The 25,572-nt window shown below is 36.8% G+C and overlaps 1 protein-coding gene across 8 annotated transcripts in view; it reads right to left on the bottom strand.

The window, feature by feature from the left end:
- LOC127950577 (voltage-dependent P/Q-type calcium channel subunit alpha-1A) overlaps nt 1–25,572 on the bottom strand; it is an 81,241-nt gene that overhangs the window by 42,190 nt on the left and 13,479 nt on the right. For 5 of the 8 annotated variants that reach the window (XM_052547750.1, XM_052547727.1, XM_052547767.1 and 2 more), the window contains exons 5-26: nt 16,139–16,230; nt 15,072–15,224; nt 14,764–14,951; nt 11,381–11,484; nt 10,416–10,531; nt 10,159–10,215; nt 9,736–9,810; nt 8,903–9,109; nt 8,094–8,206; nt 7,619–7,731; nt 7,392–7,523; nt 7,182–7,254; nt 6,976–7,093; nt 6,811–6,878; nt 6,372–6,478; nt 4,846–4,978; nt 3,750–4,234; nt 2,879–3,222; nt 2,644–2,782; nt 2,135–2,264; nt 753–812; nt 15–121 (exon numbers count right to left, since the gene is read on the bottom strand). In XM_052547750.1, coding sequence (XP_052403710.1) covers nt 15–121; nt 753–812; nt 2,135–2,264; nt 2,644–2,782; nt 2,879–3,222; nt 3,750–4,234; nt 4,846–4,978; nt 6,372–6,478; nt 6,811–6,878; nt 6,976–7,093; nt 7,182–7,254; nt 7,392–7,523; nt 7,619–7,731; nt 8,094–8,206; nt 8,903–9,109; nt 9,736–9,810; nt 10,159–10,215; nt 10,416–10,531; nt 11,381–11,484; nt 14,764–14,951; nt 15,072–15,224; nt 16,139–16,230 — 3,114 coding nt within the window. Of the gene's footprint in view, nt 1–14; nt 122–752; nt 813–2,134; nt 2,265–2,643; nt 2,783–2,878; nt 3,223–3,749; nt 4,235–4,845; nt 4,979–5,474; nt 5,526–6,371; nt 6,479–6,810; nt 6,879–6,975; nt 7,094–7,181; nt 7,255–7,391; nt 7,524–7,618; nt 7,732–8,093; nt 8,207–8,902; nt 9,110–9,735; nt 9,811–10,158; nt 10,216–10,415; nt 10,532–11,380; nt 11,485–14,763; nt 14,952–15,071; nt 15,225–16,138; nt 16,231–25,572 lie in introns of all 8 variants that reach the window. The other 3 variants (XM_052547720.1, XM_052547736.1, XM_052547769.1) reach the window with 1 other exon arrangement.

Genomic DNA, 25,572 nt, shown 5'->3' on the forward strand with positions numbered 1-25,572 from the left:
TTGATGACACTTACGTGAAGGCGAACGCCACCAGGGCACCACTAACCACTATAAAGTCCAGGATGTTCCACAAGTCACGGAAATATGAGCCTTGATGCAGGACAAGACCTAAATCTACCATCTAAAACAGAGAGAGAAATATTTAGTAAGTGTACTGCTATTCAGAAGTTTGGGGTCAGTGAGATGTTTAAGTTTTTGATGGAGTCTCTTCTGCTAACCAAGGCATAGTTAATTTGATCAAAAATACAGTAAAACATTAATATTGTGAAATGTTATTACAAATTAAAATAACTGTTTTCTATTTAAATGTATTGCAAAATGTAATTAATTTCTATAGAAATAGAAATCATTAAAATCTGCGGATTTGCTGTTCAAGAACCATTTGTTATTATTATTAAAACAGTCGTGCTGCTTAAAATTACACAGAGCAATATATTTTTTCTGGAATCTTTAATGAAAAGAAAGTTCAAAAGAATAGGATTTATAGATCACAGATATTGTTTTATAATAATTTTTTAATGATTTTCCAGGAATGCATTTCCCTGTTGAATAATAATAATAATAAATAATCGTTATTAATAATCGTGCTTATAATTTTAATCAAAATAATTGTGATTATCAGTTTAACCATTATCGTGCAGCCCTACTTCATATTATTGCATGAAACAACTCTGTACAATATACATATAATGTGTTTATGAGTGAATCACAGACCATCCTAGCCCAGACAGATGTGCAGGACAGGTAAGTACCTTAATGAGCATCTCAAAGGTGAACACACCCGTGAACACATAGTCAAAGTACCGCAGGACCTGAAAACACAAATGAGCAACACAGTGTTAGCAATAAAATGAAGCCCTTTATGACAAATCAATAAGACAAGAGTAATACAAAGAATAATAACTAAAGAGATGAAAATGATGGAGAAGTGAACTAGTAAATTACAAGTGTATCTTAATAAATTAGAATGTAGTGGGAAAAGTTCATTTATTTCAGTAATTCAACTCAAATTGTCAGACTCGTGTATTAAATAAATTCAGTGCTCACAGACTGAAGTAGTTTAAGTCTTCTTTTAATTGTGATGATGTTGGCTCACATTTTACAAAAACCCACCAATTCAACAAATTTCAACAAATTAGAATACTTCATAAGACCACTTAAAAAGTGAATTGTTGGCCTTCTGGAAAGTATGTTAATTTGTTGTACATGTACTCAATACTTGGTAGGGGCTCCTTTTGCTGTATTTACTGCCTCAATCCGGTGTGGCATGGAGGTGATCAGTTTGTGGCACTGCTGAGATGGTCTGGAAGCCCAGGTTTCTTTGACAGTGGCCTTCAGCTCATCTGCATATTTTGGTCTCTTGTTTCTAATTTTCTTCTTGACAATAACCCATAGATTCTCTCTGGGGTTCAGATCTGGTGAGTTTGCTGGCCAGTCAAGCACACCAACACAATGGACATTTACCCAACTTTTGGTGCCTTTGGCAGTGTGGGCAGGTGCCAAATCCTGCTGGAAAATGAAACCAGCATCTTCAAAAAGCTGGTCAGCAGAAGGAAGCATGAAGTGCTACAAAATGTCTTGGTAAATGGGTGCAGTGACTTTGGTTTTCAAAAAAACACAATAGACCAACACCAGCAGAAGACATTGCACCACAAATCATCACAGACTGTGGAAACTTAACACTGGACTTAAATCAGCTTCTACACCCTTCCACCAGAAGCTAGGACCTTGGTTTCCAAATGAAATACAAAACTTGATCTCATCTGAAAAGAGGACTTTGGACCACTGGGGAACAGTCCAATTCTTCTACTCCTTAGTCCAGGTAAGACGACTCTGACGTTGTCTGTGGTTCAGGAGTGGCTTAACAAGAGAAATGGGTGTCAGTGATTGTCTTCTGGACAACTGGACAACTGTCAGATCAGCAGTCTTTCCCATGATTGTGTAGCCTAATGAACCAAACTGAGAGACCATTTTGAAGGCTCAGGAAACCTTTGCAGGTGTTTTTAGTTGATTAGCTGATTGGCATGTCACCATATTCTAATTTGTTGAGAAATGGAGGGTTGTTGTTAAATGTGAGCCAAAATCATCAAAAATTGACATAAAGAGAGGATGTTGAGATGCGGGACTGTCTCACATTGTTGCGGGGAGATTCGGGCCAGACAGGGTCTTCAGCGGCCAGGGAAATACTGCTCATTGCAATGACCAGCAGAATACACATCTCAAAATATCGGAGCGTGACGATATAGTGGCACAGCCTCCGGAATCTATAATGCAAGTTCATAAAAAAAGACCTGTTAATAACAAAAACAGCAACAACAACATCTTTTGAAAGAAAGCTCATTTAATTTCATTTAAGAGGTGAAACCAGGTGACTTCAGTCAGTTTTGTTAAATGTCGACGTAAAAGAGTGAACCCTATTTTACTTTTGAAAACTTTTGAATGAAACAGGATATTCAAGTAGGTAATAAGTACGACAGAAATGAACTTATCCAATGGAATTGACTTTACTTTGAAAAGTGGTCATTATTATTATTACTTATGGTAGTTGGAGGAGAGGGTTAATGTGCACCATTATTAATGTTTTAAAAAAGCTATTTTGAATATTGCCCAATTGCAGAGTCACAGTGCCAGGACTTCACTCACGGGTTGGTGGTAGTCAGAATGAACATTGAGGTGTAGGGTGGCATGGGTTTAGGCCCCCCATCATCTTTCTCATCATCATCATCATCAGCCTTTGTGTCCTCCTTCTTGGGCAGGGGCTCAGTGTTTGCATTCCTATTGACTGTGGAGACATGAGGAAGGGAAACACCATAGTAAGACAGATGATTAACAAAATAAATAAAAAAGGTCAGTTGTTCTTTTCAGCTCTTTCTCTCACCCTGTAAGACGGCGTTACTGGAGGGGAACATCGGGGGGATGTCCACGGCAGTGTAGTCAGGGTTCATGCCCAGGTGACCAGTGCTGGTAACATTAGCAGGGGTCGAAGAAGGGTTGGTGGGAATGAGGTTGCTCTCAGTGCCAGTGTGTGTCAGGCCGGCAGTATGGGCACTGTTGGCCAGATTGAGCAGACTATCATGAGGGGTGGAGTTCCTAGGTGGCTGGGTGGCGAGCTTGTTGTTCATGGCATTGTCCAGGTCCTCACTGTACTGACTGTCCTGCCTGGACAGAGTCTTCTGAATGGGACGGGTGGTGGAGAGAGTGAGACCACTTCCATGACCATCCCTGGAGAAAGAAGACAGCAAGATAAGAAGTTTAGCAGTCAATGCTCCAGTCTTCAGTGTCACACGATCATTCAGAAATCATTCAAATATGCAAGGAACATTTCTTATTATCAAAGTTTGAAACAGTGGAAAACAGAAGCTGAAATAAAAAAAATCTTTATTCTATTTTGTATTAGATTTGGATAATGAATAGAAAGTTCAAAAGAAAAAAAAACTTTTTATCATTTGAATGTATCATTGCTGAAAAAAAGTATTATTAATTCCTTAAAATATTACTGACCCAAAATATTTGAGCAGTAGTGTAAATAACTAAACATTATAAATAGACATAATTAATTACAAATGTACAAATGTTTCCATTTAAAAAGTGTGAGATGCAGGGCAGTGAAATTAAGTTTTTTTTACCTGCTCACTACATTTTTAAACTGTGTGTCAGGTTAGGCACTGCAAAATATGTGAATGCAATGTGTCCACTAAGTGCATAGTATAAAAAAGAAAAAAAAAAGAAAATCATTTGACTAAACTTACTTCCTTGTACGGTGACGGACCCCTCTCTCTTTTCTTCCTTCGCCCTCATGGCGATGATGCTTATGTTTCCGCTCTTGCGTTTCAGGTCCTCTTTCCCTGCCCTTACTCCTGTGTCTCCTCCCTCCGCCCTCTCCCTCTCCCTCATCCTCTGCGGCTTTACGATGTTGGCGGGCCTGGCTGCAGCGCTCGCTATGCTGATGTCTACGATGACACTCTCTACCCTCCCCATGGTTCTCAGAGCCTAAAAGACTCCGACGAGATCCAGTGGAGTCGCCCCTCTCCAATGCTGTCCAGGGCCCAGATCCTCCACTCTCCCCTTCATTGAAGCTGGGCTGTTTGTGCAGGAGCTGATGAGTGCGCCGGGGCTGGCCGTCACCTGGACGGGTTTTGTTGGTATTGTTATTGCGGTTCTCCTGAGGGTCCACGACCAACGGCCGGTCCAGGTGAGTCTTCATATCAGGACGAATATGACGGGAGTACGCGACCTAGTGGCATGATAAAAACACAACAAAAGTCCACACACTTGTCAATCAAACAAGAGATGAACTTATTTCAAGACAAATATTAACCTAAATATTAAAGCTGTATGACCTTCTTTCTTGTTTGGTACAGTACATTAGTTGCTGGTCCCCAGTGACTTCCAAGTATGAAATAAAAATATATATAATAAAACTATGAAAGTCAATAGGAACCAGAAACTAATTGCTTACCAACATTCTTCAACATTTATTTGTATTATTATATATATATATATATATATATATATATATATATATATATATATATATATATATATATATATATTTTTTTTTTTTTTTTTGCAGTGAACCTTTAAACTGTGATCACTGTTTATATTATTATTAGGAAACATCTTAAAAACCATCAATATCAGTATTTTTGTTGATATGATAAGATTTAACAGTGTTAAGATGACATTTAACAGTGTTATTAAATTATTTGTGTTTTAATTATTCACGTAACATGAACGTTAGATTATGCAATATCGGCCGATGCTAAAAAAAAAAATCAGCTGATAATGGATACATAAATCCATCCTCTTTGACCAAGCATCTCTTTCTCCTTCATTTCTTCTCACCTTCCAGCGGTCTTCAGGGTCCAACTCATTGTAAAGCACCTCTCTGCTGTTCACCAGGGTCTGTCTTCTCAGCTGAGTAGTGCGCTGCTCCCATACCGACTTACACCCTATGTGGTTCTTCTGTTGCTCCATACTGCAAAGAAACAGAGACAGAGAGAGAGACATTTACAATAGATCTGAGATTAGTAATCATCAACAGGGAAAAGTGAGGTTGCTGCAGCTACCACAGGCTGAAAATGCCCACCTACAAGCTACCAGCTACCATTTGTTAGAGAGGATGATTGCACCGCTTTGGTCAAACTCACTCACAGAACACACACACACACAAAGAAGATAACTATAATAATTCTGGGACTGAACACATCACAGGCGCCCAACCCTTGGAGCGAAGCATGTGAAAGAGAGAAAGTAAAAGAGATGAGAAGAGAACAGCAGGTGATGAGTAGCAGGATGAAGAGAGAAGAAGAGATGAGGAGTGACAAACCCGCCCCATCCCACCCAGCGGTCTGGAGAACAGAGCGGGGAGCAGGAATGCACATGTCTAAAAGGCTGATGGGAGAAGAGTAGGAGGTGTGGGGCGAACAGAGAGCTATTTTGAATGAACAGAAAGTGTATAAATGAATAAATACCAGTCCAGAAAGTGTTCTGTTGCATCAAGACGCTCAGAGCTTACTGTCACGCTGAGGAGGAAAACAGCATGTGAGAAACACAGAACATCTCTTTGCTCTTCTCCCTCATTCACAAGCTCGTCCTCATGATACACACATATTCTCCTGTGATTCTCTCGTCTTTTCCTCACAAATACTTGGATGCATTGGCACACTGACAAACCGGAATCATCTTTAACCATTCTGTGCCTCTGCATGTCAGTCGTGTGTACTGTATATAACTTTGAGAAGATCACAGAGCTTGTTGATGGACATAACAGATATTGATGTATGTTTCTCTAAATCTGTGCTTTAGATACATAGTTAAGTTAGTATTTTTGTAGCTGATTAACCATGTTCCAAAAAATAAGCAAATAAGCAGTTAGAATCCAGTAATTACTGTTTGTTCTGAAATACACTTGTCAACACAAACTGTATTCCTAGTAGGACACTTTTAGATAATATGAACATTAAAAAACATGATTTTTTATTTATTTTTTGATTTTCTACAAATAGTTTGGCCAGGAGAGTCTCTGTGAACTATAGTTTATGTTTAGGGACAGTAATATTTAATATTTTATATTTATTTATAAATTATTTGGACAGAAATGAATACTTTTATTCAGCCAGGACATATTGAATTGATGTGACAGTAAATACATTTATAATGTTACAAAGGATTACTATTTCAAATAAATGCTGCTCTTTTGACTCTTGATTGATTTCTATTATTGACCATTATGTTAATTTTGCTGACACAAGAGCAACACAAAGTCTGAACACATAAAAACAAACATAAAAGGAAGACAAACAAATTGTGGGAGAGAAAATGTGGCGGCAAGACAGAAAGAGAAAGAGGTGAGAGAGAGAGATACTCACGCAGCAATGGAGAGGTTGGCTGCAGACAGTGGGCTGACCTCTGCTACTTCCTTGGCTGCCTGAAGAGCCATTTTCTTATTGGCTGCCTGCTCTTCCTCCTGTTCATCCTATACATGGAGAGAAACATGAAGCATATTGGTTAAAGTGTGATGCATGCTGATGCATAGGAGTGTGAAGGATAAACAGTCTGACAGAGAGAAGAAGAAACATGGTCATTTGGTTAATGGATTCACCATAAGAAAATAATAAAGAAAGCATTGAAAATTATCTAACCCTAACCCTAACCCTAACCCTAAATTATTATCTTTTAAACATTTAATTTTACATGAGCATGGCTGTGTGTATATCAAGCTTTTCTTTTTTTTACTGAATGTTACTTTTTTATTTGTTTACTTTAAACTCTTGTATCTATTACCCTAAAAGTGTGGCAAGTTGTTACCTTGGTCAGCTCTTGTGCATTGGCCAGATTGTCCACAGCGATAGCCAAGAACACATTGAGCAGAGTGTCTGTTCACAGACGGGTTCAGGAACATCACATCAATGCATCACTGGAGTATGTGAAAATTAACAGCGTGTCAGCATGCAATATTTTGTGCTTGGATACAGTTGCCGAAGAGCGTAAGAACGATGAAGAAGACTGAGAAGACCATGCCCTTCCTGACTCCGCCCTGAGACTCGATCCCATCATACATGACCATGTTCCAGTCTTCACCCGTCAGGACCTGAGGTGCAGAGAAATGGTCAATAATCACAAAGCCATAGAAAACACACAGAATTATTGCATACTGTTCGATGTGCACATTTGCTCACCTGAAACACTGTCATTATTGCTGCAGGAAAAGTATCAAAGTTTGTAGGTGGTGTGCCGGCTTCAAAATTAAACCTGAAGAGAAGAAAGTGTGGTTTTATTATTGTTACCATCCCAATGCCTTCTTTAGGGCCTGTACTGACTCTGATGACCCATAATAAATAAATAAATAACATTTTCTATTATTATGTGTATTTTAGTGCTATACTGACTGTCCTCCAAACAGCTGCATGCCCAGCAATGCAAAGACCACGATGAAGAGGAAAAGGAGGAAGAGTAAACTGATAATGGACTTCATTGAGTTAAGCAAAGACACCACCAGGTTCCTCAGAGACGCCCAGTACCTGATAATGGGAAAGAGGGACACTTAAAATGCTTAGTCTTTCTTAAAACATTTCAAAGGGACATGAAGTGGGACAGAAAGACGTGAGAGACTCACTTGGTCACTTTGAAAATCCTCAGTAACCTAAGAGCTCGTAACACACTGATCCCAAACGAGGTTCCTGGCTGGATTATAGCCCAGAGCACCTCGAAAATGCTGCCACAAATGACCTGTCCCACACACACACATAAAACACACATTAAAAGCTCATTCATTAACAGCAAGCCACAAAACTAAAACCCCTTTACCCAACGTCAAACACTAATAGATATATCTGTTTCTTACAATTCTCACAAAATTATTATTTATCAAAACATCCAAAACATTGAAATAACGATTAAGAGACTCCTTTATTTTACAATGCAGTGGATTCCGAATTATACAAACTCTTCAGTTACACACAAACTAACTTCAGTAACTTTATCAACAAGAAGACCTGAAAGAGGAATGAGCAGCTGGTTCAATTGTTTGGTTTCCTTCAAATGTTTTTTGGGTTTGAGTAAAAGAAGAAGGAGGGATGCGAAAAACTCACAATGCAGTCAAAACAGTTGAAGGAGGAGTGAAAATAAGGACTGGTCCCCAGCCCATACATCTTAATACACATCTCTGACATAAAGATCCCCAGGAAGATGAACTCAGCAAAGTCTGGATTGAGGAGAGAGAGGGATACAAACATAAAGAAAGAGCGTCGCTAAGTTCAAAGATACGTAAACGTATGCATTAGGTAGAAAAAGGCATATATTTCAAATAAATAGAGCACAGACACGTTTAAAATCAAGGAACGTATGCTGAACAGATTTACTGCTTAATACTATGATTAGATTTTATGGTCAAACTAATTGAATTGTTAATTAAAATATTTTTAAGTGTCCAAAATGTAATTTGTTTTAAAATGTTTTATGGGGCATAATACTTCACATTTATGCATTTTATCCAAAGGGATTTACAGTGTAATCAGGCTATACAATTTTTTACTTTTTTTTTTTTACCAGTATGTGTGTTCCCTGGGAATTGAACCCACAACCTTTTACGTTGCAAACACAATGAGCCATAGGAGCTCATACTTGCTAACAATTAATGAATAAACAAAGATAAAAGAAGAGAAGCATCTTCAGAAAATAAAATAGGAAACCATTAACGATCAGGAAAATGGGGAACAACATTAAAACATTATTATCTCTCCATAAACTAAACAAAAAGAAACTCCACAGGTTTGAGCACGTCTGCTCATAATATACATGCAAAAATTACTGGCGATTTTCCCACACAATAAAAAACAGAAAATTCTGAAATATTCCATGTGGGTCTACTGTTAGTGAACAGGCGGGTGGACAGACTTACAGAGGAAGTCGGAGAGCGTTTCGGGCTGGTCGTAGTGCACAGCAGCCACACACAGTGTGTTGAGTCCCACCAGACACAGCACGCTCCAGTAAAATGCTTGAGTCTTCACTATGTGCCTGATGAAAAATCGCAGTCGACGCTCTTTTTTATGGAAGGAAGAGCCCTCCAGCTTTGAGCTCTTCAGACTGCCCCGTGCAAATGGAGAACCTGACAGAACAAGAAAACAAGACACAATAAAATTAAATGAAAACCGAAAAGTGCTATCTGATATGGCATTAAGGAAAAAATGATGATTATTTAATGTACAATAATAAAACTAAAACTAAAATTATACATACATGCACACATATACAATTTATATATATATATATATATATATATATATATATATATATATATATATATATATATATATATATATATATTACTAAAACTGCTAAAACAGCTAAAATTACAAAAACAACTAAATTGCTAAAATATTATACAAAAAAAGTGTAAAATTAAGCTATACCATCTAAAAAATATAATATAATATATATATATATATATATATATATATATATATATATATATATATATATATATATATAATATTTTATTATATTATCATAATATTAATAAAGTAACACTACTATGACATATACCATGCAACTATTTCAATACAATAATAATAATAATCTAAGAATCTAAAAAATTACTTTTTAAAGAATACCAAAAACTTACATGATTTTTATGGTTATTGTTATAGCAATACCCCATTGATTAACCTTGAGCCAACAACCAATGTAAGTGTACAACTCTATTTGTGCATTCTCTGTTTAACTCAAACGCACCTATATCTCCATCTCTATCCTCTGCATCAAGCAGGTCTGTTTTATTCTTCTTGATGGTAGGCCTCCTCCGCGAGCCTGTGTGTAACAGACAATAGTCACTCATTTATAACATATTCACAGACAGCTAAAACATTAATACATAACCAATAAATAGATTAACAGAAAGGAGACTAGATAACACAACTAGGAAGTGTAGTGTGTCTATCACATGTCTGCTACGGATGGAAGGCCCATGGAAATGTGCTCATGAACACTACATTAACTGGACATATGGACATGAAGTATACAATATCACCCCCTCAGCAAAGCCAACGCTATTGATATCTCTCTTCCTTACAATGGAAAATCAACACCTAGTCCCAGTGAGGGAGTAAAGAGAGGGGGATGAAAAGGAAGGAAGGATGGAGGAGGTCACGTAAATACCGTCAAAGGGTATCCGGTCATCTGGGTCATTGTCCTCGTCAGCCAAAATCACCTCTTCTGTACACAATCAAAAAAGATTCAAATCAAACCACTGGAAAAGTGGGGACAATTTCTGAAGCTTAATGAAACATTTTTATTTTCTAATACTGAGACACACAAGTCTAAAGACATGCGTATCAATAGAGACAAGCTACTATCTGAATTCATGGCTTTAGCTTCTTTCTGGAGTATTAAATGGCTCTTTCTACGACATTTACCTGCTTTGCAGATCCACTCCAGATATCCGTTCAGCTCTCTCTCTATCTGCTGCTGACGCTTCAGCTTAAGAAACTCTCTCCTGTTCTCCACACGTTCCCTTTCTTTAGCAAACTCTCTGTATCACATACACATGCAAACAAATGCTAATCAAAGAAAGAACACAAAATTCACATACACATTAGTTAAATGCATATTCACTTGCCAATCGTTGGCCGTTTTAAGATCATCAGAATTATGGGATAAATGCATTTTTGATTGATACTAAGAAGGTCCATATATGTCATGGGGACATTACAAGATATCCTAGCCACAAATTATCAATTCATTCCCACTACTTAATTAATTCCCTCGTTTTAGTTAAACTGTGGCCATGTTGTAACAAATTATTAAAATTTGGAACTAATTCTATTACACCTATTTTTTCTTTTCTTCATCTCAAATGTGGGATGAACATATGATCTTTAGGCTTAATTCTAAGCACTTTTTTGCTTTGGATGTCAATATTTTATTAGGTTTTTCTTTAATAAAGAATGTGCAAAATAAATGAAATTCACAGATTTTATGTTCATCTAATTAATCAACTTAAATTAAACAATGTCTGATATAATGCTATAAATCTGGGATTCAAAATGTAATTTAGATCTGAAAATAAAGTATACATATAAGTATATATACAAGTAAAAAAATCCAACTGTGTCATTTTCATTTGTGGTGGTGTACACTAGATAGTTGACTCTGCATAGGCCATTAAAATTCATATCAAACAATACACAATAAATGAATAAAAATTTTAACACATATATTCCACAAACTGTATATTTTAACAAATAATCCACAAAACGATCATAAACACTGTAATTCATAAGACAGTCAGACAATGCACCAAGACTGTAGACCTGAATAAATGACATGAATTTGAGCTGAATTTGAGAAGAGCTCACACTCTCTGAGACATGTCTCTTACCCTGACAGCACACCCAGCACAAGATTGAGCATGAAGAAGGAGCCGATGATGATGAGGGGGATGAAGTACATCCAGTTCCATGCACTCCCTGAAGCATCATTGCTCTGTAATGGCACAAAACAGCCCAGTCACTACCAACATTTTTACTCTCTCCAGCTGAGAGTACAGTTTGATCATCCCGTTTTCTCTGTGTTTGTCTTCCCAAGACTCTCCACATCTCAGTTCCAATGGTGTTTATTTGGTCATTTTTATAAGGTGATGGAAAATTTGACCCCACTAACAGAGGATGAGAACAGATGACAAAAGCATACCAGATCCTAGGACACCATGTACCATGTGACTAGCAACCTGAGAATGGCAACCATCTGGCTGGGGCTGCTTCATCTGTGTTACACACAGCACCGCTGCACCCTCTCACTGCAGAGAGGAACAAATGGGCAGCCATATTGTGTGGCATTGCTCAACTGGCTGCCTCTAGCGAAGAAGTCCGGATGAAACACTCCACAAGTGCTGCTTTAGGGAAACCGCAGATGATGTTACAACCTTTGCACATTTTGGTATTTAGGCATATCAAGAGTACACATTTCATTTCAAAGAGATAGCTCACCCAAAAATGAAAACTGTGTCATAATTTACTTCCATTCATGCCATTCAAAACCTGTACTGAAATTCTTTTTTTCCCCCATGAAATGCAAAAGATGTTTCGCAGAATTTCCAGGCTACACTGTTCCATAGGGAAGGTGGATGGAGAACTAGGGTTGTCAAGCTCAAAAGTACACAAAAAGCACCATTAGAGAATCATAAAAGGATGCCATGTGGCTTGTGCATTATTTTTCAAGTGTTCTGGGGACAGTTGCACACAAGTTACAACTTAGCCTAGTTTCGTAGTAAATGAGCACTAAGTTACAACTTTTGCACTGCTAAATATATATATATATATTTTTTGCACAATTACACGTAGTTTAAGTTTAACCCTACGTATAAACTATATATTTACAGAAGCGTCTGGTCAGAAGTGACAGTTGGAATAAAATAGCAGACTGAGCTAACTGCATCAATATGCTCTTCTTTTACCAGACAACCTTCAGTCCTTTAGGCATATACAGTACGATGCTAATGACATTTACACTCACATACACATTAAGAGAGAGAACAATGTGAATACGATCAGATGAAATAATAAATAAATGGCATTTCGTAGGTTTTTTCTTTCTTTCAGTATTTGTTGATCCTTATATATATTTCAGTTACAGTTTCTGAATGTCATTTACATGTAAAAATAGCTTACATATAGACTAATGTTATTAATGCATGGTTCTTAATGGAAACTTGTTCATATTTTTACCATCATATGTGAGGCAAAAGAAGTTAGAATGAAGGATAGATTAAAATCCATAGCATTTAAACAAGTTCTGCTCGTGTTTTCTTTATAATGTTTACACTGGATGATTTAGGGTAAATGTCATATTATGCGACTAAGTATTACTTTACAGAGAGTTTACAAACTACTTTCTACATCCTGCATTATGAAAAACTGGTGCAACCAAATAATGTAAAGATTTAGTTACAAACTAGCTAGAAGTTACTAAGCCTCTAGTGTGAACTTAACATTCGACTTTAAGTAAGAACTTATGAATGAAAATCGAATACTTTCACTGATTGTAAAAGGCAACCTGGAAATTCTGGTAAATATTTCCTTTTGCGTTCCAAAAAAGAGAGAAGTCATATGGTTATGCAACTCATATCTGAAATAAACTATCTAATCATTTAAGGATATTTTAAAATAACCCAGCCAAATCTGCTGAGATCTTCAGATTTTATTTTCCATTTACATGTGTGCATTTTGCAGACGCTTTGATGCAAATCGAAAAGAAGAACTAAAGCAATTTGTCAAAGAGCCAGCAATATTTGTAATATACTGTACAATGGCATTTTGCTGTAGCTATGCCCCATAGTCTTGCTCCGAATCCCTTTTTCTGTCTCCCTTGATCTGCCCCACTTCCTTCCCGTCTGCTCCTTCAATCTCTCTGCATATCTGAAAGCTCTGAAAGCCCCAGTATGTACTGCAGCTTTTTGGCAATAAAATTTTCATAGGGTTCTTTCTCAGCAGCTGTAAGAATAACTTCAGCTGAGCAGGGTCTGTTATATAGAGAGCCCCGTTCACCGGAGAGAGGAGGGAAACAGAAGGAAGAAAAAACCTGGGGCAAGTAAAAAATTGGGTACAGTGAGCCAGTAATAAAAAGAAAACAGGGATAAAAAAAAGACCAAATAAGAGATGACATCTTCTGATTGGGCAGTACAGAACTGCAAGCATTAGTCATATGGAATCCCCTTCCTCAGGCTAATTCTCATTGGAAAGATAATTTCTAAAACAAGCCTTTAGTCCTTCAGGTTAAATCTGCTGTTGATTTGTGAGATGGATTTAGGTGGCATTGGGATTAAACTAGTCCCAGAGGTTACATCATTAGTTTGCGAAAATCTTGAACACATCACTGCCCTGTTTTCTGTGGCAGAGGGCGGGTGAACTCTCTGGGAACAGCGCTCTCTGTTCAGACTGAACAGGCTGGCCACGAGCGATAAGACTATAAATGCACTGCACCGTCTTTGACTCTATAAGGCGAGATTTTGCTTACTGTATGTCTGCCACTGAAAGGTACAGGGGATGTGGATTAGGTGGGTTATTTTTATCAGGTGGTTATTTTTTTTTTCAACAAGAATGCAATTGATCAAATATGACAGTAAAACCTTTTACACTGTTGCAAAAAAAAATTTTTTTTCCAATACATGATGTTCTTTTGAACTTTCTATTTATTCAAGAATTCTGAAGGCATCAGTTTCCACAAAAATATTAAGCAGCACAACTGTTTTCAACACTGATTGTAATAAGAAATGTTTCTTGAGCAGCAAATCATAATATTAGAATGATTTCTGAAGGAACACGTGACACTGAAGACTGGAGTAATAATGCTGAAAATTATTGCCGTCACTGGAATAAATGACACTTTAAAATATAATAAAATTTAAATTGCTCACAATTTCACAATTAACCGTTTTTTTTTTTTATCAAGCAAATAAACAGTAGTGTGTGTGTGTATGTATGTATGCTTTCATATAAGCACTTTAGAACAACCCGAATTTTTATTTTTTCTTGAAACATTCTATTGTTATTCATGTGAATAATACTTTATATATTCAAGTCATTCAATCATTGAAAAACATAACATTTTCTTCATTAAAAGTGACTCAAAATAATCAAAATCAAAATAAATCATTGCTTAGTGCTGCTCCTGGTATGTTCTGTTTGGGGTCTATTTAAGCATAGGTCAAAAAATCCCAAAATGAAATTAGGAAGCTCTTTAGTGAAGTTATGTAATGTGACTTACATAGTATAACAGGTCAGTCCAGCCCTCCATGGTGATGCACTGGAAGACTGTGAGCACGGCAAACAGGATGTTGTCAAACTGGGTAATTCCATAGTTAGGTCCAATCCAGTACAGTTTACATTCAGTTCCATTAGGGCACGTTCGAGCAGGAGCCTCTTTTCCACACGGAAACTCCTCCCGGATCTCATCTATCAGAGAGTAAAGTTTTCTTTTCAGACATAATCAAATTGGTCTATTTGTCATAGTGACCGCTTTGCAGATCATGCACGAAGAAGTCTGCGAGTGAGAACAAACACATAGAGGCCTACCGGTGATTTTGTCAAAGCAAGTGGTGTGAAATTTGCCCATGTAGAACTCCAGACCAATGATGGCGAACATGAGGATGGCAAAGAAGAGCAACAGACCGATCTGCAGAAGAGGGATCATGGCCTTCATGATGGATTTAAGCACAACCTGCAAGCCTGGAAGAAAGAGAACAAGCATACTGACATTGTGAAAGGCTTTAGGTTTTTTTTTTTTTTTTTTTTTTTTGCAGCATAAAATTTTATTAAAAAGCTTGGCAGAGGCTATAATGGGCACACAGAGTATAATGTAAACTGATATCATACTTAAAATAAACTGGAGCAGTAACATAAAAGCAATCCTTATTCTGCACTATATTCAACTCTACTCATGTCATGTGAGTTCAATTTAACACGATTTAACCCTTCCCTTTAACCGATCTCTCATATCACATTTGCAGGTGCATTTTAAAACACATCAAAATGGTCTTGTGACATGCCATGTGTCTTCAGTGAGATCAAACATATTGTTATGCATCCAGTGAAGGCATTTGTTTTTTTGGTTTTTTTTTTAATTGATTAAAGTTTTTGAAGTGTGTCTTGGTGCTTAAACTGTCCAGGTTTTATGATCATGACACTATCTTTTTCAAATTGTAATATTGGTGCCTGTGATTAAAGTTTCATCGGTTACACTCTTTCATTGATGTTGGCTTTGTGAAGTTCTCTGTGGATGGTTTTTGTGGATACAATGTTTTCAAGGTGAAAAATAATGGTTTGTTGTCACTTTCCTTCAGAAGTAATGTGTTGTCTGGACACAAACCATTCTTGGTGTTCAATAGTCCCTATTATTCACTTTCAGTTTTCACCCACTATTCTTCTTTGCTGATAAAGTCTTGCCATGCTTTGTGTACACAGTTATGATAATAAAGACTCCCAAGATTTGTCCTTTCTGGAAGTCTGACAAGTCACCCTTTCACCCACAGCTTGTACTAGCCTACACAAAATATATTAGCCCCTATAATAATGGGTGTTCACATTAGTTTATCCATCACCTGTACATATAAATAAGCAAATGATGACAAAATGTTACTCACTGGGAATCCCAGACACCAGTTTGAGGGGTCTCAACACCCGAACAGCACGCAGCGTCCTCAGATCAAGGTCTGTGCCCACTGTGGACAGGATTCTGGAGAAACAAGAAAAGACAAAGTCAGTTTATGTTTAACCTAGAAAACTGTGGTAATCAGCAGCCCTTCCACTCATACAGGATTTGCTTTTAGTGACAGTTTAGCTTTTTTTTTTTTTATTAAAAAAAGCATTTGTAAAGGCAGACAAAGGTGCTTAACCCAAGCTCATGTAAGCCTATTCGCATCCAGACTAAACTAATGCCCATTCTAACAATGATAAAGGGAAAATCCTAAATGACCATTCAGTATTAACACTTCCCCTAATCAGACATCTACTCAAAAGACTATGGGCTAAAAGAAAATAAGCAGTGGGGACTAATGGTTCAGAGAGGATGGCACACACTGCCCGTCCCCCCCGCAGAGTGAATGTCAGAGGTCCATGTGCAGAGAATAGAGATAAATGTGGATACCGCTGCTTTGTATTCATATGACCTTTATTTGTGCAGGAAAGTCACTGGAAACTGATTCTCTTCAGTGATAACATGCAGAGAAGAACAAAGACGCAAATCCAACTGAATCGATACAGCATCGCTGCTAGTGAAACATACGACACAGGAAATTTAATCAACATTCATACCCACAGCCGCAGCAGTAAAATATCAGTTTTTAACTCCACGTGCTTCTGGAGAGAGCTGGCAACCTAGATCAGCTTCACTGGGCATGGCATCTAGGAAAATGACCCTTGACATATTACAACCTGTCTAAAACTGCTTTGATATGAGTGTCAACTGTTGCCTTCATCTTTGTGTTCAACAGAACAAACTAAAAGCAGAACAAGACAGAAAAAAGCAACATACGGACACAGGAGAGGCTGAAGGAGGACTGGTTTATGCCGTTAATATTAATGGAAATTACTGAGGATAGACAGAAAGCCAAATGAGAAAGACAGGGGGAGAGAGAGAATGAACAGAGCAGGGGAGGAAGTGAAGAAAGAGAGCCAAAGTGGGTTGGAGGAGGAAGAGGGAATAGTGAAAGGGGAGGAGCTGGATGAGAGTGAGAGGAAGATGCTGACTGGCTGATTTATTCCCATCTCTCTTCGTCTATTTATGGAGCAGCAGTCTGAGAGCCACCACTGTCAGCTGTACCTGACGACTTATACAACACTTTCTCTCCCGTTCTCTAACACACTCACGCACTTGTTTTTCTATGAGGGTGGGGACTTTTCATTGACTTCTACTGTTTTATAATGAGCTAATGATACTTTTGGTTCGTAACCCTGTTCCTAACCTTCACACAAACCCTTATAGTTATCCTTCATTCTTCATGATTATCCAGATTTTTTCAAAATATATTCTGTTGTGTTCAGTACAAGAAAGAAATTAATACAGGTTTAGGGCAATATGTGAGTGAGTAAATATTGACAGAAATAAAAAATTTTGGGTGAACTATCCCTTTAATGACAAGAGGCAGCATGTTTAGTATTAGTATACTGTCACTTTAAGGCATCTAAAATACAGGCTCGGATCAATTTTTCTCGCAACTGTTTTAGAAATAACCAGCTGTGCTTATATGTAAATCTTGTGTGTTTTTGACGCCATTAGAGCAATCAAATGCAAAACATTTTTTTATGTCCAGTTATCAGGTGCTTTTGGACAGGTGTTTTAATGTGCGCTTGCTTCAGGTGTATAACAAACTCAGAAAAATTACGTCAGAACAGAAAGCGAGTTAAATGTTTAACCAACAAGGCTTAAATGCACATGCAGATAATGTACTTTTGTGATTGTGAAGTGTAGTGTCCCATGAGTAAAATTTAATGTGAATGTAAGTCAAATTGTACAGTATTGTAACAGTTCTCCTGTTACTAATATATATACCAGTAGTTTTATCCAGTGTATTTACCATTATTACTCACCTGGTATAATGTACCAATAATGCTGGATGCCAATCGCCGTTAAACATTAAAAAGAAGAAGAAGAAGAAGAAGAAGAAGAAGAAACAGCAGGAAGTTTGTTCTCTCTCTGGAAGGAGAGGCTTGCCTTATGGTGGTCGTGGCCTTTTTTTCCTTTTTTTTTTTTTTTATACCCTGGTTGAGGAACTTTAGAGTTCTAAGCTCATCTGTAAGTAGTTGTCTTTGTTTCTATTTTGGTTTAACAATTTATGTTCCTAGCACATGGTTATGGTGTTTGTTTTGAAATTTGTTTACAGAAGGTTTGTGTTCTAAATGTATATGGAGCAAAAACAACTGAGAAGATTGGAACTAAGAGTTGATTTGCATTTATTACTTGAGTGTTGCCTGTTGCAAGTCAATGTTTTACTTCAAGCATGGACAAAGCTCTCTGATGATTGAGCTCCCCTTATGAAACAAAAATATATTGCAGTTTATTGGAAAATATCATGTAATATATTAGGCATATATTCTTAAATATATTTATTTTTTCCAATACATTGCAATATATTGAAAGCGGCAATCATTTGTATATTTTGCAATATATAATATAATATATGTATCATCAATATATTATTAAATGTATTCAAATATATAATATATTAGAAAATAAAAAGGGAAAATAATATATTACAATATATCACAATATATTTTAAGAAATATAGGTAAGTATATTTTCCTTTCGTAAGGGTCTACTGTGGATCATCTTGTCACTTAAGTGCTGTGTTCTCTATTAATATTCAACAAAGACTGAGAAAAGCTTCTGGTCCTAATTGATGAGAAACCAAGGACTGTGCTTTATGTGATGGACTGTATTTCTTATCCACTGGTTCTAACTGTTTGATGTTGATTTGTGTCAGGTTGAATAACAGATGTTTTGTGTGACTATGTTTAATACATTTGACTCATGAGTGAGATTGGTCTGGTTGGTCCCTTATTTTATGTAGCACTAAGTACAAGTTAACTGGATAGGTGTTACAGTATATTGAGACAGAGGCGCCAGAACTGCAACTGATAGAATGTGCACTGTACAACGATACTAAGATGTTTCTTCAAAAGCAGATTGTGGAGACATTTTAATCATCCATTATCAAAAATCATCATATTGCACACCCCTTCCTAATGGCTTGATTTAAAATTTTTAATGACCCTAAACAGATGAGGACTCACAGGTGTTCATGCTGCACTGACAGGGGGCAGCCCAGAATGTGTACGGCTGAAAGTAAGAGAAAATGGAAGAGAAAGTGAGGGAAGGTTTTTTTATTATTATTATTTGGTAACAATGGATGTAAATGTATATCTGTGCTGCTACAAGTCAAAGCACTACCGATTAGTTTCCAGTGCCCTACAGATACTTTACCAGCAGTGAAGTCAAAAATACATTCAAGTGTTTTGTTTTGTTTTTTTTGTTTTTTTTAGAGGGCTGATGAGGATGACTCTCACCACAGACTTCCTCACCATACACCATATCCCCATAGCAACCGGCCATTCCTCATTCAGACAGTTTCTACGGTTACTGGGGACTTCTCATTCATAACTGTTTCCATGGGAACAAGAGCCATTTCTCATTGATAGAATCTGCGCATCACTGCACTAACAAGGCAAAAGGAGGAGCTTGATGGATTTATAAACATAGCATTGACATGCTCCGCAAACTGTCCAATACACAGTCAGATATCATTTTTAGAAAATTAAACCGACATTATAAATGATCTCTATACGTAAAAGGGGAAAACAGCCACTTTGTAATATCAACTAAAACATTCTACACAATTTTATATGGCCATACAGGAATCAGAAATGTTATTTATAAGCCGTTTTCCTCATGGGGACCTAAAAATGAAAAATTACTGATATTACTATCCTTTTGGGACATTTGGTTTCCGTAATGTAGAAAATAACAGCTACACACATAGATTAACAGAAGACTAAGGTTGGAACTTTACACTAATAAATTCCATGTTAAAATAAGTTAGTACCATCAATGGCCCCTTTAATATATGTGATAAACTGCATAATAAATACCATAATTTGGTTTGAAGAAGCATTTGTTAACACTAAATGTGAGATTAATAGAATGAGAAGAGGAGTAATTTGTGATTATAAATATAATTTATTTACATTTCTTTTGAATGCAATTGCAACCTTGGTCAAGAATTACATATTTTTTGCAATAGCTGCATTTTAGCTAATATAACCAAGGACATGAAGGTCTTTTTACACGTTTTTTTTTTTTTTCTAATTCAATCATTTAACCATACAGTGTATATGTAAATCATGTATTTATGCCCTCTGTGCTTGATGTTGCAGCAGTTTTAAATCAAATTACGATGTTTTGCTCAGCATCTTCTATCAGAAATTAAAGAGAAAAAGAAAAAAAAGGAAAAGGGTTATCAATGTGAATTATATCAAAGGACCAGGGCTGAGGTGTTGAGAGGGGACATATCATTTCATCTTCAAAGACACATCCGCCATTTACCTACCACAGCAAAGAGAGAACAGCTGTGAAGAGAGAGAGAGAATATCAGCGTGTGAGGAGAGAGGAAGAGTTCTTGTGTCTCAAGGCTTTGCTGGATGATTGATCATCTGCAGTAGTGAAAAACAGGTTACTGCAGCAGCTCCTGCATAGGCTGCTCTCATTGGCTTGCTCTATTTCTCCTCTCTCTCTCTCTCTCTCTCTCACACACACACACACACACACAAGCCACTGCTTGTTTCCAACCGCTTCTCCAGTTGCATCTTTCCCTTTCTCTTCTCTTCCTCCTCTTTTTCCTTTCTCTTCACTAAACCCTGGCAAACATGGATAGTCAGACCCAGTATCACACTGCAGTTCATTCCACCAGCCACAGCAGCTGCTCTTGCTCTCTTTTTCAGTCTCTCTTCCTCGCTTCCCTTTTCTCTTTCACCCTTGCTTATGATGTATTTGTTTTTCATGTAAATAAATTTTGAGGCATAAAAACACATACATCTGTGAAACATAATAACTGCTCAACCCACTTCAAACGTTCACTGAGCACATGATCCAGACTCAGAATGGAGTGAGAAAAGAAAATGGCTGCAGAAGGCAGACGGCTATACCTCCCTACTGCAGCCAACACACCCTCTGACCCATTTACACACACACACACACACACACACACACTCAGAAAGACCGAACAGGAGAATCTTGTTCTATATGTACACATATAAACACATATACTGTATATACAACACACATAACAACTAACACTCCTGCTTGTGCCCTTACAAAAATACACCATTTGTAACCAAAGTATAGTGTTAATACGGACATTTTCTAAACACTTTTTTTTTCTTTTTCTAAGTTATATTTTTTCTTTGCTTTATTAGCAAATATGCACATAATAATTCATGATAATTGAAAATTAATAATAATAATAATATTTGTTTGTGTTGTTCTTATTGTGGATAAAATTAGAGATATTAATACACTGAAACTATTTTCTAGCAAAAATTGCTAGGAAATTTCACAAACAATGACACCGAAATGCAAGTTAAATATTGAATTAAACATGTTATGAAATAAAGGAATTAGTATTTTCTTGTGAAAAGAAAGAAATACTTCAATAATCTGTTTTATTTACAACTTTGAAAGATATTTTTGCAGTAATGCTAATAGCAGTAGTATTAATAAACAATATAAACTAGCATCTTATCTTTACTCTCTCTTCATATATTTTATGCTTTTAGTTGAAGACCTGTGTTCTCAGGTTGCATCTGTTATCATCATATTTATCTTTTTAAAACAATTATGAAACGTGCATATTTCCATGTTATATACATAACTGGACGATCGTAATGTCAAAACTGCTACCATGATCTTGTACAGTAAAAATCTGATCATTCAAAAGTAAAAGTCTTCAAAAATATCGGCCTTAAATTCTCTGTGAAACGCCTTGTATTATAATAATGTCAATTTAAAACAAAACCGTCAATCCTGTTAGAATGTCGTTAACGTGTTAAAATTTACTTTGAGTTGCACAACGCTATTTATTAGTCTAACAAAACATTAGCAAAAATATCAGCATTAGATTCTCTACAAAACACCTTTTATTTTCATGCCCTTGAGCACAATGTAAATGTAATAATAATGTGAATGTTAATATAAAGTCAAAAAATCAACTCTGTTACCTTTTCTTATAATTACATGTTCTTGCATTAAGCTTGAGCTACCTTAAGAAGAAACAAAACTATTTATTTCTCTAACAAGCATTTAAAATCACATAAATGTACTGGGAAAGGCACCAAGCTCATAGAATGACGTGACCACGAACTGCATGGAAACTCACTAAACACACCTACAAACACATCGACCATCTTCAGGCAAAATGGAATATACAGCATCCCAGTCAGAGCTGAGAATCAGTTCACTGCAGATGTGACCGACCACGTCACATGATTCATGTTTTTGCCACACATACGTCATTTTTCACAACACCCATCATGCATTAAACTACCAATAACAGCACATGAGACCCAGCAGTTTATTAGCAATTATGTTAACTGAGCTACTATAGATGATCAGTCAAGCTTGTGGATCGTAAGTCAAGTGGCAATAGTCTGAGCCAACCTATTATCACCTATGCGTTCAGTCCTAGTTCTCAAAATTAATAAATAAATAGGATGAATGAGTGAATTTGATGTGTGAAGAGAAGGATGGAAAGGCTACACTGGAGAAGAGGCATATTACTGTAGGCACATTTCGATAACTATAGAATATCACTGTATTTTTCAACACAACACATACACATTTCTATAATGCTTTTATCATCAAGGATATATTACATCAATTAAAATAAGTGTAAAGATTAAGTATTATGTGACAAAAATGTATTTTGCATAATTGTTCTTTGAAAAATTTCTAAAGGATCATGTGACACTGTACTGTAAGTAACGGCAGCATAGTATTAAGCTTTGGCATTACAGGAATAAATTGCATTTGGAAATATATTAACATAGAAAACTTATTTAAAATTGCAATAATAGTTCACAATGTTGCTGTTTTGACTATATCGGTCAGACAAATGCAGCCAAAACCCAAACTTCTAAACTGTAACGTACATCATCATCAGAAGCAGAAAATCATAAGATCAACATTTAATTTGCTAAACTGATTAAAATGAGTAATAGAATCTGAGCCTAATCATCAGCATCTACGAGTCAGTGCAACATAAAAAACGTCTGTTCACACCAAATCGAGTGCGAATAAATAAAGACATTTCCACAGAAACATTACACATCGTTTGTTTTACCAAAATAAAAACCTATTACTGAATTTTCATTATAAAAAAAAATAATAATTAAAAAGTCAGCATTAAACTTTAAAGGGGGGGTGAAATGCTATTTCATGCATACTGAGTTTTTTACACTGTTAATGAGTTGGATTCCCATGCTAAACATGGACAAAGTTTCAAAAATTAAGTTGTACGTTTGAAGGAGTATTTCTGTTCCAAAAATACTCCTTCCGGTTTGTCACAAGTTTCGGAAAGTTTTTTTCGAGTATGGCTCTGTGTGACGTTAGATGGAGCGGAATTTCCTTATATGGGTCCTGAGGCACGTCTGCCAGAAGAGCGCGCGCTCCCGTATAGCAGAGCAGAGAGAAGCTGTGCACAGACAATCACTCATCACAGCGAGAGCGTCGCGAAATGTCACAAAAGGAGTGTGTTTTTGGTTGCCAGGGCAAGACAACCCTGCACAGATTACCAAAAGAGAAACAGCATTAAGGGACCAGTGGATGGAGTTTATTTTTTACAGAGCATCAACGGAGTTGTGCAAGTGTTTGTGTTTGTTCCCCTGCATTTTGAAGATGCTTGTTTTACAAACAAGGCCCAGTTTGACGTCGGATTTGCACATCGTTTATTTCTTAAGGATAATGCAATCCCAACGAAAAAGGGTCACGATCGTGTGTTGGAACCGCAGGCGGTGAGTAAAACTGCTTCAAATATCTCTGTGTTGTTTACTTAGCTATCAGCGCGTAAGCACATCAAGTAAACAACATGCGATGTTGTTATCAAACTGCACTTTCCACATGTACAGCTTAAAAAAAAAAAAAAAAAAAGACGACAAAGTGGAACTTAGTCATTTTCCAAAACCGCTAAACAAATATATACAGTTTCAGTCCATACCACATAGAGAAGCCTTTGCTGATGCTGCTCTTGTTAAATTTCAGCCTCTGGATCTGTGTCACAGCTTCCAGACGCTCTCAACGCAAAAGCCTACTGGCGCTCGTGATTCTTTAGCTCCGCCCACACGTCACGCCTCTAGGCGCTCGTGTTTTTCTGTGAAAAATCGGTACAGACTATCTTTCTCTTATGAATATAATAAAACTAAAGACTTTTTGGAGTTATGAAGGATGCAGTACTACTCTATAGGTACTCAAGATTAACAGGATATTGAGTGAAAACGAGCATTTCACCCCCCCTTTAAGGATACAGATGCAGCCTTAATTCAACTGTATATTACCATTAAAAGAATTAACTGAAGAATTAAATATAGGTGGATTGATTCATAAAATCTTGATGTGAATAGAGCTTATTTACATAAAACAAAAACAGACTAACTATTGTGTTTAAACCTAAACTCTTTACAACAGCTGGAAACAGTCAAGATACTTCTTCCAGACAAGATATTGGAGTAAGAGGACAACAATCTAGGTACAGTGTGTCTAAACATCAGATTTTCTTATGCTCCTCCCTCTTTCTTTGCAAACAATAGTGATTGTCTACATCCTATCTCCCTGTCTGTTTCTCTTTTTTCTGTCTTGCTCTCTCTCTCTCTGGTGACATTTGTAGCGTGTCCTCACTGCTTGTATCCGCAGTGCTGCTCTGATCTGGGCTCACCATGAGCTCATTAGGTCAGGAGAACACAACATCACTTGCCGTGCAGTTACAGCTGACATACATACGATACGTGGTCTACACAAACACATGAAGAATTCATATAAAAAGTAAAAAATGGAAAAACATTCACCCATTTTAAAACAGAATATCACAGCAGGCAATTTTCCATATTATGAGCATGTTTAAAGCACCAACAGAGCGATATTATGAAGCTTGTGGGGTAACTTCGCTAAACAGTTTTGCACCTGCGTCTTCTTTACTAGCCACCTGTAATCCAGTTTAACCAGGCGTTATTTGAGCTGGTTTAGCACTAAATCAGGTGTATTTAAATGAACTCATTATCATTACTTTCAGCATAAACACACCTTCTTTCTATGCGAATTAGGCTCATTATAGATGCTATCATGGTGCAATTAATGCTTTTACTGCACGTGAAAAGCAGGTGACAGGGACAGGAAAAATATAAGTATTTCACAGCATAACAGTGCTTGCCATACCAGAAGAGCCAAGTACCAACTCAGTTTGGACTGCTTTGAAACAATGTCATGGGCTATGAAAATTGGTATGGAGAATTTCAAAACCTGATTTGCTAAATCCTT

The sequence above is a fragment of the Carassius gibelio genome, chromosome A3 (assembly GCF_023724105.1).
Source record: "Carassius gibelio isolate Cgi1373 ecotype wild population from Czech Republic chromosome A3, carGib1.2-hapl.c, whole genome shotgun sequence".
Classification (NCBI taxonomy): domain Eukaryota; kingdom Metazoa; phylum Chordata; class Actinopteri; order Cypriniformes; family Cyprinidae; genus Carassius; species Carassius gibelio.